General features: G+C 42.6%; 2 protein-coding genes across 2 annotated transcripts in view; both read left to right on the top strand.

Annotated features, from left to right (window-relative positions):
* The window catches only part of LOC141212774 (uncharacterized), a gene marked incomplete at its 5' end in the record, with an annotated part of 67,111 nt that extends 60,952 nt beyond the window's left edge, over positions 1-6,159 (top strand). Inside the window, one exon of the mRNA XM_073665082.1 lies at positions 3,947-6,159. Within this exon, the coding sequence (XP_073521183.1) occupies positions 3,947-5,451 (1,505 nt within the window). The remainder of the gene's footprint in view (positions 1-3,946) is intronic.
* The window catches only part of LOC141212801 (uncharacterized), a 330,767-nt gene that overhangs the window by 86,033 nt on the left and 230,159 nt on the right, over positions 1-14,575 (top strand). The gene's annotated exons all lie outside the window — the stretch shown is intronic.

Below are 14,575 nucleotides of genomic sequence, written 5' to 3'. Positions count from 1 at the left end.
AAGCAGTTCCGGATGGGGGGGTCATCTTTCAGAACTCGCAATACAGGGTCACTGGGCTTACCACGAGGGGGGAGCATCCTCAAACTTAAAGGAGCTTTGGGCCATAGAAAGATCCCTCAGGGGCTTCCTCCCTCACATCCAAAATCACCATGTCCAGGTCAGGTCTGACAACCGGACAGCAGTAGCCTATGTGAATCACCAAGGAGGGACAAGGTCACGCCCTCTGATGGTGGTGGCAGACAGGATCCTTGGTCTAGCAGAGCGAAACCTCCTATCCCTCAGCGCCCTTCACATAAAGGGGATAGAAAACGTGAAAGCAGATTTTCTAAGCCGCCATACCCTAAGACAGGGGGAGTGGGGGTTGAACCCGGAGGTCTTCCATCAGATTGTCCAGTTATGGGGGCAGCCAGACATAGACCTGTTCGCCACAAGGGCAAACAGAAAGGTGCAGAGATTTTGCTCCCTAAATCCGGCAGAAAATCCCCATGCCGTAGATGCCCTCCAGATTCCTTGGGGGTTCAGGAAGGCCTATGCCTTTCCGCCATTAGTGGTGATTCCAGTAGTGGTGAGGAAGATCCGGGAGGAAGGCGCCAGGGTGATTTTGATAGCCCCTTTTTGGCCCAAGAGGCCTTGGTTCTCTCTGCTTCGGCTAATGTCGGTGTCAGATCCCTGGATTCTACCAGAGAGGCCGGACCTTCTCATGCAGGGACCAGTATTCCATGCCCAGGCCAGGGGGTTCCATCTTTCGGCATGGAATTTGAGAGGTCGCTATTGAGTAGCAAGGGGTTTTCACCAGGCTTAGTTTCTACTTTATTGGGGAGCAGAAAACCAATTACAACTAAGATTTATAGCAGGGTTTGGGGTAAATTCCTAGAGTTTATAGATATCCCGCTATCGAGCAAACCTCCGATCAGAGGGATCCTGGAATTTCTGCAAAAGGGGCGGGACCTGGGTCTAGCTACAGGGACCCTTAAGGTTCAAGTTTCAGCTTTGGGAGCACTCTACAATTGTAATCTGGCTGGGAATAGGTGGATCTCGAGGTTTATCAAGTCCTGTGCCAGAGCAGGACCGGTTAGATCCTTGGGTGTTCCTCCTTGGGACCTGAACTTAGTCTTGAACGCTCTTACTAGTGAACCATTTGAACCTCTACACAAAGTTTCTCCAAAAATTCTCACCCTTAAGACCATCCTCCTAGTGGCCTTAACGTCAGCCCGTAGGGTGGGTGATCTGCAGGCCCTTTCGGTTAATCCTCCTTACACACAAATCTTTGAGGATAGGGTCACCTTGCGGCCAGATCCAGCATACCTTCCCAAGGTGGTATCTAGATTTCACCGTAGTCAGGAGATTGTGCTACCCTCGTTCTGCAGCAATCCCAAGAACTCAGGGGAAGTCAGGTTCCATAACCTAGATGTTAGGAGGTCCCTGCTACAGTACATTCATATGACTAGTCTGTGGAGGAAAGACGGTTCTCTGTTCCTGGCCTTTCAAGGGTGTAGGAAAGGTCACGGGGTGTCCAAGGGTACCATCTCTAGGTGGCTCAGGGAGGCCATTTGCTTAGCCTATACGTCCACAGGGGTTCCAGCCCCGGACAATGTGAGGGCTCATTCCACCAGAGCCGTTGCAACCTCCTGGGCAGAGAGAGCAGACGTCTCGATCGAGCAGATATGTAGGGCTGCTACTTGGTCTACACCATCCACCTTCTTTAAGCACTATCGGTTGGATCTATCCTCTTCTGATCTCACCTTTGGGAGAAGGGTACTTCAGGCGGTGGTCCCTCCCTAGGGTGCTCATAAATTCTCCAAAATTCTCTCAAGGTGTGCTGTCATGGGGGAGGGGAAAACACCAAGGTTACTTACCGGTAGCCGGTTTTTCCTGAGCCCATGACAGCACCCGTAGTTTCCCCCCCTTATTTTTTCTATGTTTCTCACACCCTGGTGTGCACTGTTTGGGGTGGTGTGTATATGTATATTGTGGTGTTGGTTATGTGCCTAACCTGTTTAGGGAGGTCCTCTCAATGCTCTGTAAACAACTGAAGCGAGGGAGAGGTACCGCCCTTTTATTTCAGACGGTTTCCTGTCCTTGGTGGGGCGGATCCTCTCTCAAGGTGTGCTGTCATGGGCTCAGGAAAAACCGGCTACCGGTAAGTAACCTTGGTGTTTTGTATTGTTGTATAAGTCCCCCCTAAAATTTGTAAAGTGCTGCGGAATATGTTGGCGCTATAAAAATAAACATTATTATTATTATTACCTCAGAGACGTTTCACCACTAGTTACTCATTTTTTACTGATGAAGACTTGAGTTTGATCATTTCAGTAGATGTGTTATTATCTATAGTCAGTTTTTGACTACAGTAGTTAGTGCCCAAAATACTCTGATTTAACCCCTTACTGCAGCCAGTTTTCTGTTGCTAATCAGGACCCATTTTCAATTCTGACGTGTGTCACTTTGTGGTGATAACTTTGGAATTCTTCTCAAATGATAATAGGAAACAAATGGACCTTACAAATTATTTTCCACCTTTTCTTGAATCCAACAATCCCCTATATACGGTTGTACACTACTGTCTGGGCACATGGCAGGTTAAGAAGGGGAGGAGCGACATTTAGCTATTTGAATGCAGATCTTGCTGGGATAGTGTGCAGACACAATGTATTGGGGGCGCTGTTCATGGTCACCTGGCAGCTCAAAAGATGGCTACCACGAACAGGCTTGGCGCTATCTACTCCATTTTCCAGATCCCAGGGATTGCCTTTCTCATCACCATTTAACACCACTACATGGATCTGTTCTTACACAGAGTCCCCTAGGCTTGGGCCATGGAGTTACCTGCTGTTCTGTAGTGTGAGATGGGAAGAAGAATAGTCAGGTAGCCGGGTCAGAACCAGGAGGACAGAGAAAATACAAAATCAGAAGACAAGAGTAGTCAGTAAACGGGCCGAGGTCACAACAGGAAACAAATACACAAGCCGGGAGCTGAGCACATAGGACTGAACCAGAGGAGAACAAGGCTGTATCTGGCAGCTTCCGGCAATATGCTTCCAGCTTTAGTAGGGTGTGGTGCTTTCCAGTTGGCTGAAGCAGGGAGCAGATTACTCCAGCTGGACAGCACACACACCCATACTGCCAGACTGGATGGTAATACAGGTCCCAGGCACCCTAATCTTAGTGGCTGGACAGAACCAGCGCCGCCCAGAGCTTCTGACGTCTCCTCCATCACCAGCGCCGCCTGCAGGATGAATAAGGCGGCGCCTGGTGACAGAAGCAGATGTCCCAGGAGCAGGTCCCAGAGGAGATGGGACCCACCATTTACAGAAACCTTAATATGACAAAATGTCAGAAAACCAGAGCAATAGAAATCACCATAAATTGACTTCATTTTGGAAATTATAACCGTGAGTGAATTAATTTATAGGAGTAGCGATTATATTGACTTCAGGCACCTTCTGGAAATTAGCACGCAGTGGATGGTGGAGAGTGAAAATTGCAAATATACTATTTTAATACCCAACACATAGTGTCCAGATTGTGCTCCAGGAGACACACAGCGTAAATTAAGTGGGTTCTTCTCACTATAGTAATGCCAAATACATGGATGATAAATGTGGTTTGGGCACACTGCAAGGCTCAGAACGAGCGGGAGATTTGACTTTGGCAGAGCGGATATTGCTGGATTGGTTTATTGATGAGTAGAAGTTTTTATTGGTATCATTTTTGCCTACATAACATTTTTTGGTGGCTTCTTATTCCATATTTTGGAGGCTGAATGAACAAACAGTTCAACACTACGCTCCACTGGTTTATTCTATGAGGTTTTCTATTAGACTGTGAACTGTCATTCTGTCAATAACTTGTCATTGCTACCGACAATTTTAAGTAGAAATGGTAAAAAATATAAATTTCAAGGATATTTTATTCAAAGTTAATAATTGTTTTTTTTTCTTGGCAGACGACTGTACCAGGAGATCAGAGGGACAGGAGATTTTTAAATCGGATGATCTTGAGATCCCACAGGATACAATTGAAGTGAATATCATTACTCCAGGTTTACCATCATCCCTTCACAGCAAAGATCTGTCATCTGATCCTATGAAACAGGTCCTATCTTCTGATTCATTTCCGACTACTAAGGAAAGTCAAAATAAAAAAATAAGCATTAAAAAACGAGCTGCTCCTAAAGCAAAGAAGACATTTTCAGAAAATGGAAATAGTTTTACCCTCGAAAAGTCTATTCTTAAACATCAAAAAATTCACACAGTGGACAATAGATTTTTTTGTTCCAAATGTGGGAGATGTTTTAAACAGAAATCAGATTTTGTGAAGCACCAGAAAACCCACACAGGGGAGAAGCCTTTTTCATGTTCAGAATGTGGGAAATATTTTAACCATAAAACAAGTCTTGTTACACACCAGAGACTTCACACAGGGGAGAAGCCTTTTTCCTGTTCAGAATATGGGAAATGTTTAAACCAGAAATCAGCTTTGGTTAAGCACCAGAGAACTCACACAGGAGAGAAGCCTTTTTCATGTTCAGAATGTGGAAAATATTTTAATCGTAAAATGATTCTTGATAGCCACAAGAGAACTCACACAGGGGAGAAGCCTTTTTCATGTTCAGAATGTGGGAAATGTTTTAACCAGAAATCAGCTGTTGTTATACACCTGAGAACCCACACAGGGGAGAAGCCTTTTTCATGTTCAGAATGTGGGAAATGTTTTAGCCATAAATCAGTTTTGGTTAACCACCAGAGAACCCACACAGGGGAGAAGCCTTTTTCTTGTTCAGAATGTGGGAAATGTTTTAACAATAAATCGGTTTTGGTTAATCACCAGAGAACCCACACAGGGGAGAAGCCTTTTTCATGTTCAGAATGTGGGAAATGTTGTAACCAGAAATCAGATTTGATTAACCACCAGAGAACCCACACAGGGGAGAAGCCTTTTTCATGTTCAGAATGTGGGAAATGTTTTAACCATAAATCAGATTTTATTAAGCACCAGAGAACTCACACAGGGGAGAAGCCTTTTTCATGTTCAGAATGTGGGAAATGTTTTAACCATAAATCAGCTTTGGTTAATCACCAGAGAACCCACACAGGTGAGAAGCCTTTTTCATGTTCAGAATGTGGGAAATGTTTTAACCATAAATCAGCTTTGGTTAATCACCAGAGAACCCACACAGGGGAGAAGCCTTTTTCATGTTCAGAATGTGGGAAATGTTTTATCCAGAAATCAACTTTGGTTAATCACCAGAGAATTCACACAGGGGAGAAGCCTTTTTCATGTTCAGAATGTGGGAAATGTTGTAACCAGAAATCAGATTTGATTAAGCACCAGAGAACCCACACAGGGGAGAAGCCTTTTTCATGTTCAGAATGTGGGAAATGTTTTAATCAGAAATCAGCTTTGGTTAATCACCAGAGAACTCACACAGGGGAGAAGCCTTTTTCCTAATCTTTTTCTTTTTAATCCAATACATTTGAGATTTTTTTCATTAGCTTTTTTTTTTTTTTACAAAACAAGAAACCAGTTCATACAATAATAAAATAACATACAATAGGGATGACATACATGCATCTCTCCTGTATATCCTTTCAGCTTGCCCATTACCGTCTGATAACTTTCAGTCACTATATCTTACAATTAACATTCCACATTCTTGAAATCTCTTATATAACCATAGTATTGTAATAAACATTATAATCCTATACACATATAGGTGTGCTATATTACCCATACCACATGTATATTGGAATTCCTTTACATTACAATGAAACATTAGACCTCGCCAATACTTCTCCCAAAAGTCATTGTCTCTCCAACAATAACCCCCTTGATGGCATTCCAGGTTTATCCAACCATAAGCCCCATATTTTCTCAAACGTATTCATTCAGTTATGTTTTTTATATACCCCTTTTTCTAATCTGATAATATTATTTATCCTATTTTTGAGTTCACTAATTTCTGGAGGTGAGGGGTGCAATCCATTTGGATGCAATATGTTTCCCAGCTTGAAATAAAATATGCAGCATTTGAAACAACGGATACTGGAAGCCTGTGCTAGCATTTCTTCTGCGGTGTTGCTGTCAGTGTGTCAAGAGTGGGATAAGAGGGTTGCATTGACATTCCAACACAATGGGCAGCACTTTGAACACATTTTATAAGTGGTCATAAACTTGTAAAAAATTGATGAAAGAATAAAGTTATGTTAAAAGCAAGCTCAACATTGTTTTTCTTATGAAATTATCAATAAGTTTGATGTGTCACATGACCCTCTTCCCATTGAAAAAAATAAAGTTGGATCCAAAATGGCAGAATTCAAAATGGCCGCCATGGTCACCACCCATCTGGAAAAGTTTTCCCCCTCCCATATACTAATGTGCCACAAACAGGAGGTTGATATCACCAACCATTCCCATTAAATTTAGGTGTATCCAAATAAATGGCCCACCCTGTATATATCAGTAAATCGTCAGCATAGAGTGAAACTCGTTCATCTAAGAAACCATATTTAAAGCCTACAATATCCGGACTAGCACTCAACATACAGGCCACAAGTTCAATGGCCATCGCGGAAAGGAGGGGAGACAGGGGGCATCCCTGCCGTGTGCCCCTCCCCAACGTGATTGTAGCAGATAAGAGACCGTTAGTTCTTATTTTAGTCTGAGGTCCCGAGTACAAAACCTGTATGTATGATAGGAATTTGGGACCTACCCCAAACCTTTTCAGAACCTCCCACAGGTATTTCCATTCTACGCCATTGAATACTTTAGCTGCATCGAGAGAAAGAAAGAAAGAATAGCTTTATGTCCTATTATTACATCTGATTTCTGAATATTCAAAAAAAACCTTCGTAAATTCATTGCTGTGGACCAGTTTGGCATAAAGCCTGATTTGATCCTGATGAATAATCTCTGTAATAATGTGAAATAATCTATTTGCCAGGGCCTTTGCAATAATTTTAGTGTCTACCGATAGAAGAAAAATGGGACGATATGACAGCATAGATTTTGGCATGTGACCAGATTCTAAAGCTTCATTAAAAGTATCTAATAGTTTAGGGATTAGGAGATCCTTATATTCTTACATAGCAGTCGATCAGAGCCGGGTGCCTTTTCATAGGCAAGGGACTGTAATGCATCCTCAAGATCAGGCATTGTCAGTGGGTTTCCTAGGTAGGAGCTACTTTCCTCTTTAAACTTAGGTAATTTTATATCCTCAAGAAACAATCCAAGTTCGTCCTCATTTCCTCTAAATCTTGATTCATAAATACTAGAATAGTAAGTATGAAAGACATTTAGCACATTATTGTTTCCTGATGTGTTGTCTCCATTTTCTGGACCCTCCTGTGATTTATCTACGGTAGAAAGAAGATGCCCCACACTTTCCCCCTGTTCAAAATATTTTTGCTTTGTAAAGAACTGCTTGTTTTCCGCCTTAGAGATAAGATGATCATGAAATAATCTCTGAGCTGCCTCTTACTCCCGGCCATTACCAGCTGATGGGTTTAGGGTGTATTGCACCTCAGCCTGTTGTACCCCATTTTGGAGATCTTGTGTGAATTCTTTAGTTTTAGCTTTGTATCTAATAATATCTCTTATAAGTGTTCCTCTAACATAGGCCTTCATGGCATCCCATAGTATTATTATTCTTTAAACATATTTTATTGGTATTTTTGTAAAGATAATTCAAAACACATCCAAACACAAGAAATAATCAATCCAGATGGGTCTTGCTGTTGATTCTTGAGCTTTCAGCCATACGTTGTGACATGGATCAATCTTTCCTTTCTAATTTGTTCTTATTCTCCTCCTCCTTCCTTTCCCTGATCTACATGCTATTGATTATTAATCTTTGTCTAACCATTTCACACCTTTATGCAAGTTGGTTTCTCATTATGTTCTAATATCTATTACTTCTACCAATAGATTCTTATGTATCAAACAATATTTGCAGAATCATCTGTTGGGTCTTGTAGGAGTTTTCCTAGGGACCCTCTCAATCTCTCAGTGTGACACCAAACAGAGTTAACAAACGTCGTTACAATATGTGATTTCTTTTTGATTTCAGTGTTTTCCAATAAAAGTTGTTCCATTTAACAAAGTATTTGCTCATGAGTTTAATTTTTTCTGCTTCTATTCTTTCTAAATATAATAGATTTTTAATTGTGAGATGAAATCCTGTAAAGTCGGGATTGAAGATTCCAACCAGCAGCCTCGTAACATACGGTTTGCCAATAGAACCAAAACATAGAATAATGGGGGGATCTTAAACGGAGAAGTTCCCTCTTTCATTTTATCTCTAGGCCAGAAGTGGAACAATTTCATCATAAGAGGGAGTTGTGTTTTAAAGATCCACATTTCTTTAACCCATTAAGGACCTTGGGATTTTCCGTTTTTGCATTTTTAGTTTTTGCTCCCCTTGTTCCCCGAGGTATAGCTTTTTTATTTTTTGGTCAATATGGCCATGTGAGGGCTTATTTTTTGCGGGACAAGTTGTACTTTTGAACAACATTACTGGTTTTATAATATTATGTACTGGGAAACGGGAAAAAAATTCCAAATGCGGTGAAATTGCAAAAAAATGCAATTCTACAGTTGTTTTTTTTACCACGTTCACTGAATGCTAAAACTGAGCAGCCATTATTATTCTCAAGGTTATTACGAGTTCGTAAACACCAAACATGTATAGGTTCTTTTTTATTTAAGTGGTGGAAAAAAAAAAGCCATTTTCCGAGACGCCTGGCGTCTCCATTTTTCATGATCTGGGGCCGAATGAGGGCTTATTTTTTGCGAGCCGAGCTGACGTTTTTATTGATATCATTTTGGGGTAGATACGATGTTTTGATCGCCCGTTATTGCATTTTATTGCAGTGTTGCGACGACCAAAAAACGTAATTCTGGTATGTAGAATTATTTTCTCGTTACGGCGTTTACCAATCGAATTAATTCTTCTTTTATGTTGATAGATCTGGTGATTCTGAATGCGGTGATACCAAACGTGTATGTGTTTTTTGTTTTTTTTTATTGTTTTATTTTGAATGGGGTGGAAGGAGGGTGATTTAAACTTTTATACATATTTGTTTTATTTTTTTATATTTTTAGAAACATTTTTTTACACTTTTTGTCTGCCTCTGCTGCATGCAGGCAGTGAGCAGATCACCTGTATGCAGCAGAAATGCTCACTTGTTATGAGCGCCTGAGCGCCGACCACTGGGCGGCGCTCATAGAAATAAGGACATGACAACCACAGGGGTCTGTTGCAGACCCTGGGTTGTCATGCCAACCCATCGATGACCCGGAGTCACCGATGGGCGGGGCTGATGCCTTGCTTCCGGCGCGGCAATGTTAAATGCCGCTGTCAGAGATTGACAGCGGCATTTAACTGGTTAACATCTGCGGGTGGATCGCGATTCCCCCCTTGGTTGTTGCGGGCACGTGTCAGCTGTATAAATCAGCTGACATGTGCCCGGTTCAGTGCGGGCTCAGCGCCGAAGCCCACGCTGAACTGGGGGTGATGACCTGGGGCATACTAATACGTTCCAGGTCATAAAGGGGTTAATGCAATCTAGAATAGCCCCCCAGAAGATATGTAGTCTTGGACACAGCCAAAGCCCATGTAATAAGTCCGTAGAATTCTATCAGGTTTAAGGGGCGTTTTGGGGAGATCAAAGGCGTATCTTGCTTTATGAATGATCTTAAATTGGGTTTCCCTCCACATCTCATTAGTTATTGCTTTACAGGTTTTCCCCAACCTTCTCTTATCTTAACTCCAATGTCTTGATCATTAAATTGTTTCTCCCAGTGTTTGAAAAAAAATTCAGTATTTACTCCCAACATCACATCCCTCATTGCATTGTATAAGAAAGAGATAGATGATGACGTCCTCGTGGCCCTCACTAAGCTATCAAAGCCATTAGTAGTAATTTCTAGGGAGGTGTCTTTCAGGTGACTCATGATAGAGCGTCTAATTTGTTCCAATTGTAATGTCTGATTAGGGCTTAGAGGAAATTTCTCAATCAACTCATCATCTTGATTTTTGATGTTGATCCCTCGTTTATTTTAAAAAAATTCTATCAGGTCCTCTTTTATGGATTTAATTGCCACGGGCATTTCATTACCCCCTCTATTCCCCCTGTTCTCAATTGCACACATATCGGAGAATGGTCTGAGATTCCCCTGGGTAAATATTTCACTTTGTGAATTAACGGATTCAGAGATTCTGTTCCAATTGCCAAGTCAGTCCTTGACAAGGAATGGTGTGACATTGAGTGGCATGAATATTGTCTAATTGAGGGTTTTCTTTGTCTCCAAATAACCACATACCCAATTTCTGAAAATAATCTAACCATCCCCGTAGAGGAGGCCGGGTCAGGTATGTTAACCATATGTAGTCTATCCCAATGCTGGTGGAAATAATTATTGAAATCTCCCATCAAAAAACTGGAGACTTAGGAGATTCCAATGTAAAGTATAATACGTTTTTAATAATTGTATCTTTATATGGAGGGAGTTTATATAAAGCTACCAAAATTATTTTAATTCTGTATATAGACTAATATACCAATATATCGTCCCTCAGTATCCAATGCAGTTTTAAGGGATTTAAATGGGATTGATTTATGAATCAAAACAGATACCCCTCCGGCGTGAGAAGAAAATTCCGAATGAAAAGCATGGCCTATCCACGACCTGCTGGTTGGTATTGATGTAGCCAAGTATATACAGCCACCTCTTGGTTGGGTCTCCCATTCCCCGCACCTTCCACGCTATAGTATTTACAAGCTTAGCCATATGTGCGCAGGGAAACAGACTAACCAGTAGACCGTTTTGAGCTGTTCCTCCACCCTCCCTTCTTTTTGCATGTACCCCTTTTTAACACATAACATAAATAACTTCTAACATTGCAATACAATCAATCAAACATCACAGACATTTCTCCCCAGAGGGAGATTGGAAGCCTTTATAAGTCCAACACCTGACTTAAAAAGAAAAACTCTTCTTCAAAACCTTTTCAGAGATTCCCGCGGTCCATATCAAATGGCATCAAGATTCAAAAGCCACCAAAGCAAAAGTGTTGATGATTATGGAGGTCCGGATTTATCTGCTTTCAATTTAGCGTCGTTGATGTCCAGCCATTGTGTAGTTTCCCGCGGAGATTCATGGATGAGCCCCTTTCCTGAGACTACAATCCTCAGGTGTGCCGGATACATCACAGAATATGGGAGTAGTAAGTCTCGCAGCCTTTTCTTTCCAGGTGTAAATTGTTCTCTGCGTTTCTGCACTTCAGCAGAGAAGTCAGGAAAGATGGCCACCTTGGTATTTTCAATGGATAAGTTAGGACAGTCACGTGATTGTATCTCTGTATTGCAGTAACTTCAATACAAAAGGCCTTGGTGGAGCTCCTGGTGGAGGGGGTCTGAAAGGCGCCCTATGAGCACACTCTATTGCCAACATAGGAGACAGCGCCTCTATTCAAAACACATCCCTGAACCAGGTCTCCATAAATTCAACCGCGTTTTTGCCTTCAGCTCTTTCTGGGACTCCTATAAGGAGTAGATTGTTTCAACAGGGCCTGTTCTCTAAGTCATCCGCTTTATTAAGCAGGGCAATCAGAATTTGTTTGTATGTTTTCATATCTTGCATAGGACACAATTGATCCTCAATATTATTAATTCTGCCCTCTGTTTCTTTAATTCTTTCAAACGCCCTTTGAATGTCTCTCCTTATAGATGACATATCTTCCTTCATAAATCCCATATGGGTGGTAATGCTGGTCAGGGACTTGTTGGACATATTGACCTCAGATAGCACATTCCTCATGGTGGGTTCCTGATCTGTGGTATGCTCTATGTTTACTGCCGGAGCCAAGTAAATTCCTTCACTTGATACCCAGGAAAGTTGCTGCTGAATTTTTTGCTGCGTCATCTGCACTTTATCAGGAGCACTTGCTTCTCCTTGTTCCTCCCCACGCTGACCTTTAAGAGAATATACAGCAGCCTCTGTCACCCGGGCAAAGCGTCTCAGACAAGTTGCAGTCTCTGACATCTCAGTGTTTTGTTTCTTCAGCCAGTGCCATGTTGGGCTGGCTGTCTTCCTTGCCAGTGCAGCTCTTTTGACGGTTCATTCTCATCGGGGACCACCGATATCAACTCCTCACAGGTCCCGGAGTGTGTTAGGAGGTAGGATCAGCGGTATAAATCTGTTTTCGGTCGGTGCAGGCTGGGATTACAGGATTATGAGCAGGAGCTCTCAGTCCGTGTGTCTGCTCACATCAAGCATCAGGCCTCGCCCACTGCCTTGTTTTTTAATTATTTTTTTATAGTGTTCACTGAAGGGGTTAACTAGTGGGACTGTTTTATAGGTCGGGTCGTTCTGGACGCGACGATAACAATTGTACTTTTCTTCTATTTTTTTTTTCATAAAAAATATTATATAGAATTATTATTTTGTAAATGAAAAAAAAATATTTTTACAATTTTATTTTTTCTACTTTTTTTATTACTTAGTCCCACTATGAGATTTTCACTTTCACAGCTCTGATCGCAGTCATTGTAAAGCATAGCAATGTAAGAGCTTTGCTACACTTTATAACAGTCAGTGCTGCACTGACACCAGTTAGATAGATCGTGCACTGCACATGACCTAAATAACTTGTTAGCTCTGGTCACCCGGATGTCATCATGATGACATGATGATAGGCCCCTGACGTGTGGCCTAACAATAATTTCTGATGACATATGGGACATCACCGCTTTCAGGAGAAATTATTTTATAAATTTTGGGGTCCAGTTTCACCTATTAACCCTTGTGTACCTGACAAATTTGCAGCAAATTAAAAAAATTGCATTTTTACCACTAAAATGTCATATTTCCATGACTCAATTTTATAAAATTCTGTAAGGCACCTATGGGTTCAAATTACTCACTACACCCCTAGATGAGTTCCTTAGGCAGTGAAGTTTCCAATATGGGGTCACCTGGGGCGTGTTCTGACACCTCAGGGGCTCAGCTAATGGAGCCCACAATCTATTCTAACAAAATCTACGTTCTTAAAACACAAAGCAGAAACACCAAACATGACGTAATGGAAGGCATATTACCTAAGTGGTTCAGGGTACCGAGTGTGGAGCATACCCGGTACCCTAGACCACGTAGAACAGAAGTATAAGGCATATTACCTATCTTGTCTGCTTGTCTACAAGTTTTGACCTGGCCCTCATGTTGAACACTTCCTCTAACATCTAACCAGCATCTTCTGGGCGCTCCTCTCCACAGCCGGTCACTAAGCCCCTTTCTTATATATAGAAAGTAATGCGAGTATGCCAGTGATCTTAAGCGCTAGGGTGATGGATGGGGATAAAATGGATGGGGACAATTAACCCCTTAAAATATAAGGGGTTAATTGTCCTGTTGTTACGTCATCAATTGATGGTCCAATCAGTATCTCTTGGACCCTTTTTAAACTTTCCAAGCCTACCCCCTTGTATCACCTGATGAAGACGGCCTGCCTGCTGTCTTTTTTTAATAAAAGGTCTCAATTGACCATTTAGCCCTGTTTTATTCAGCGTTTTTTTATCCCCATCCATCACTCTAGCGCTTAAGATCACTGGCATACTAGCATTACTTTCTACTGTTTGTCCCTTTGGGACTGCTGGTGGAGCTGCTTTGGGTTTTGTTTAATATTATTTCCTATTTTGGAGGAGCTAAGTGACATTTCCATTCACCGCTGTTGCAAAGACCTGCCTGCACATCGTCCAGGACCTGCATCACATGACAATGTGGCGCCCCTGAGGGTTCAATCGCCACAGGGGTACTGCACCTCACCCAGAGGTGTGGTATCTCCTTCTCAGGTAAGGATGGAGTGCTGCCCCAGACCCCAACACCTGCACCCAACACTACACTGCTCCAGGCCAGCTGGAAGGGCAAGATGCACTGTGATTTGCTGCCTTGTCCCTGGCTGGAGTGGGGGGAACCAAAGAGAGGGGGAACCATGTAGTGGGTGTGGGTGGAGGGCGTAGTTTATGGGAGCACTTTGGAAAACATATATAAAGAGAAGCCATCTTGAGAGGGAAGGTAGAAGGAGAAGGAGTCAGAGTCTGAGGAGGAGTAGTCTTGGAGAGGAGGGGAGCAGAGGCTCTTCGGGAGCTCTGTTCCAGAGTGGGGCTTAGCCAGGAAGGCCCAGGAGGGGAGCAGAGGAGAAGGCTCCGTTAAGGAAAGGGATCCCAGGGGTAAGGAAGGACCAGGAAGCCACCCATACGCCCGAATCTGCCAGGTGTCAGAGGGACCAGGCCGCAAGAGGGGAACCGGTCCCAGGACTGGCCGAGTACTTCACGTCTCAGCCAGAAAACCAGAGGCTTCTGCACTTCCAGGGTGCAGTTACCATACTCCCACATCTAAGTCACTGAGAGAGGGCACTAAGAAGGTCCGGGAACTCCAGGTTGCCCAGAGGGATCACAGAGTACCTGTTCGGGACTTTACTGGGAGGCGCAGGGCAGGAGGGAGAAGACCCAGCGCGGGAAGTCGGTCTAGAGAGGAACACACAAAAGCGGGGTCCCGTCAAGCACTCCTGATCTAC

Source organism: Phyllobates terribilis, unplaced genomic scaffold (assembly GCF_046119375.1).
Source record: "Phyllobates terribilis strain yellow unplaced genomic scaffold, ASM4611937v1 Scaffold_186__1_contigs__length_3700242, whole genome shotgun sequence".
Classification (NCBI taxonomy): Eukaryota; Metazoa; Chordata; class Amphibia; order Anura; family Dendrobatidae; genus Phyllobates; species Phyllobates terribilis.
This window is presented reverse-complemented; position numbering and strand designations above follow the sequence as displayed.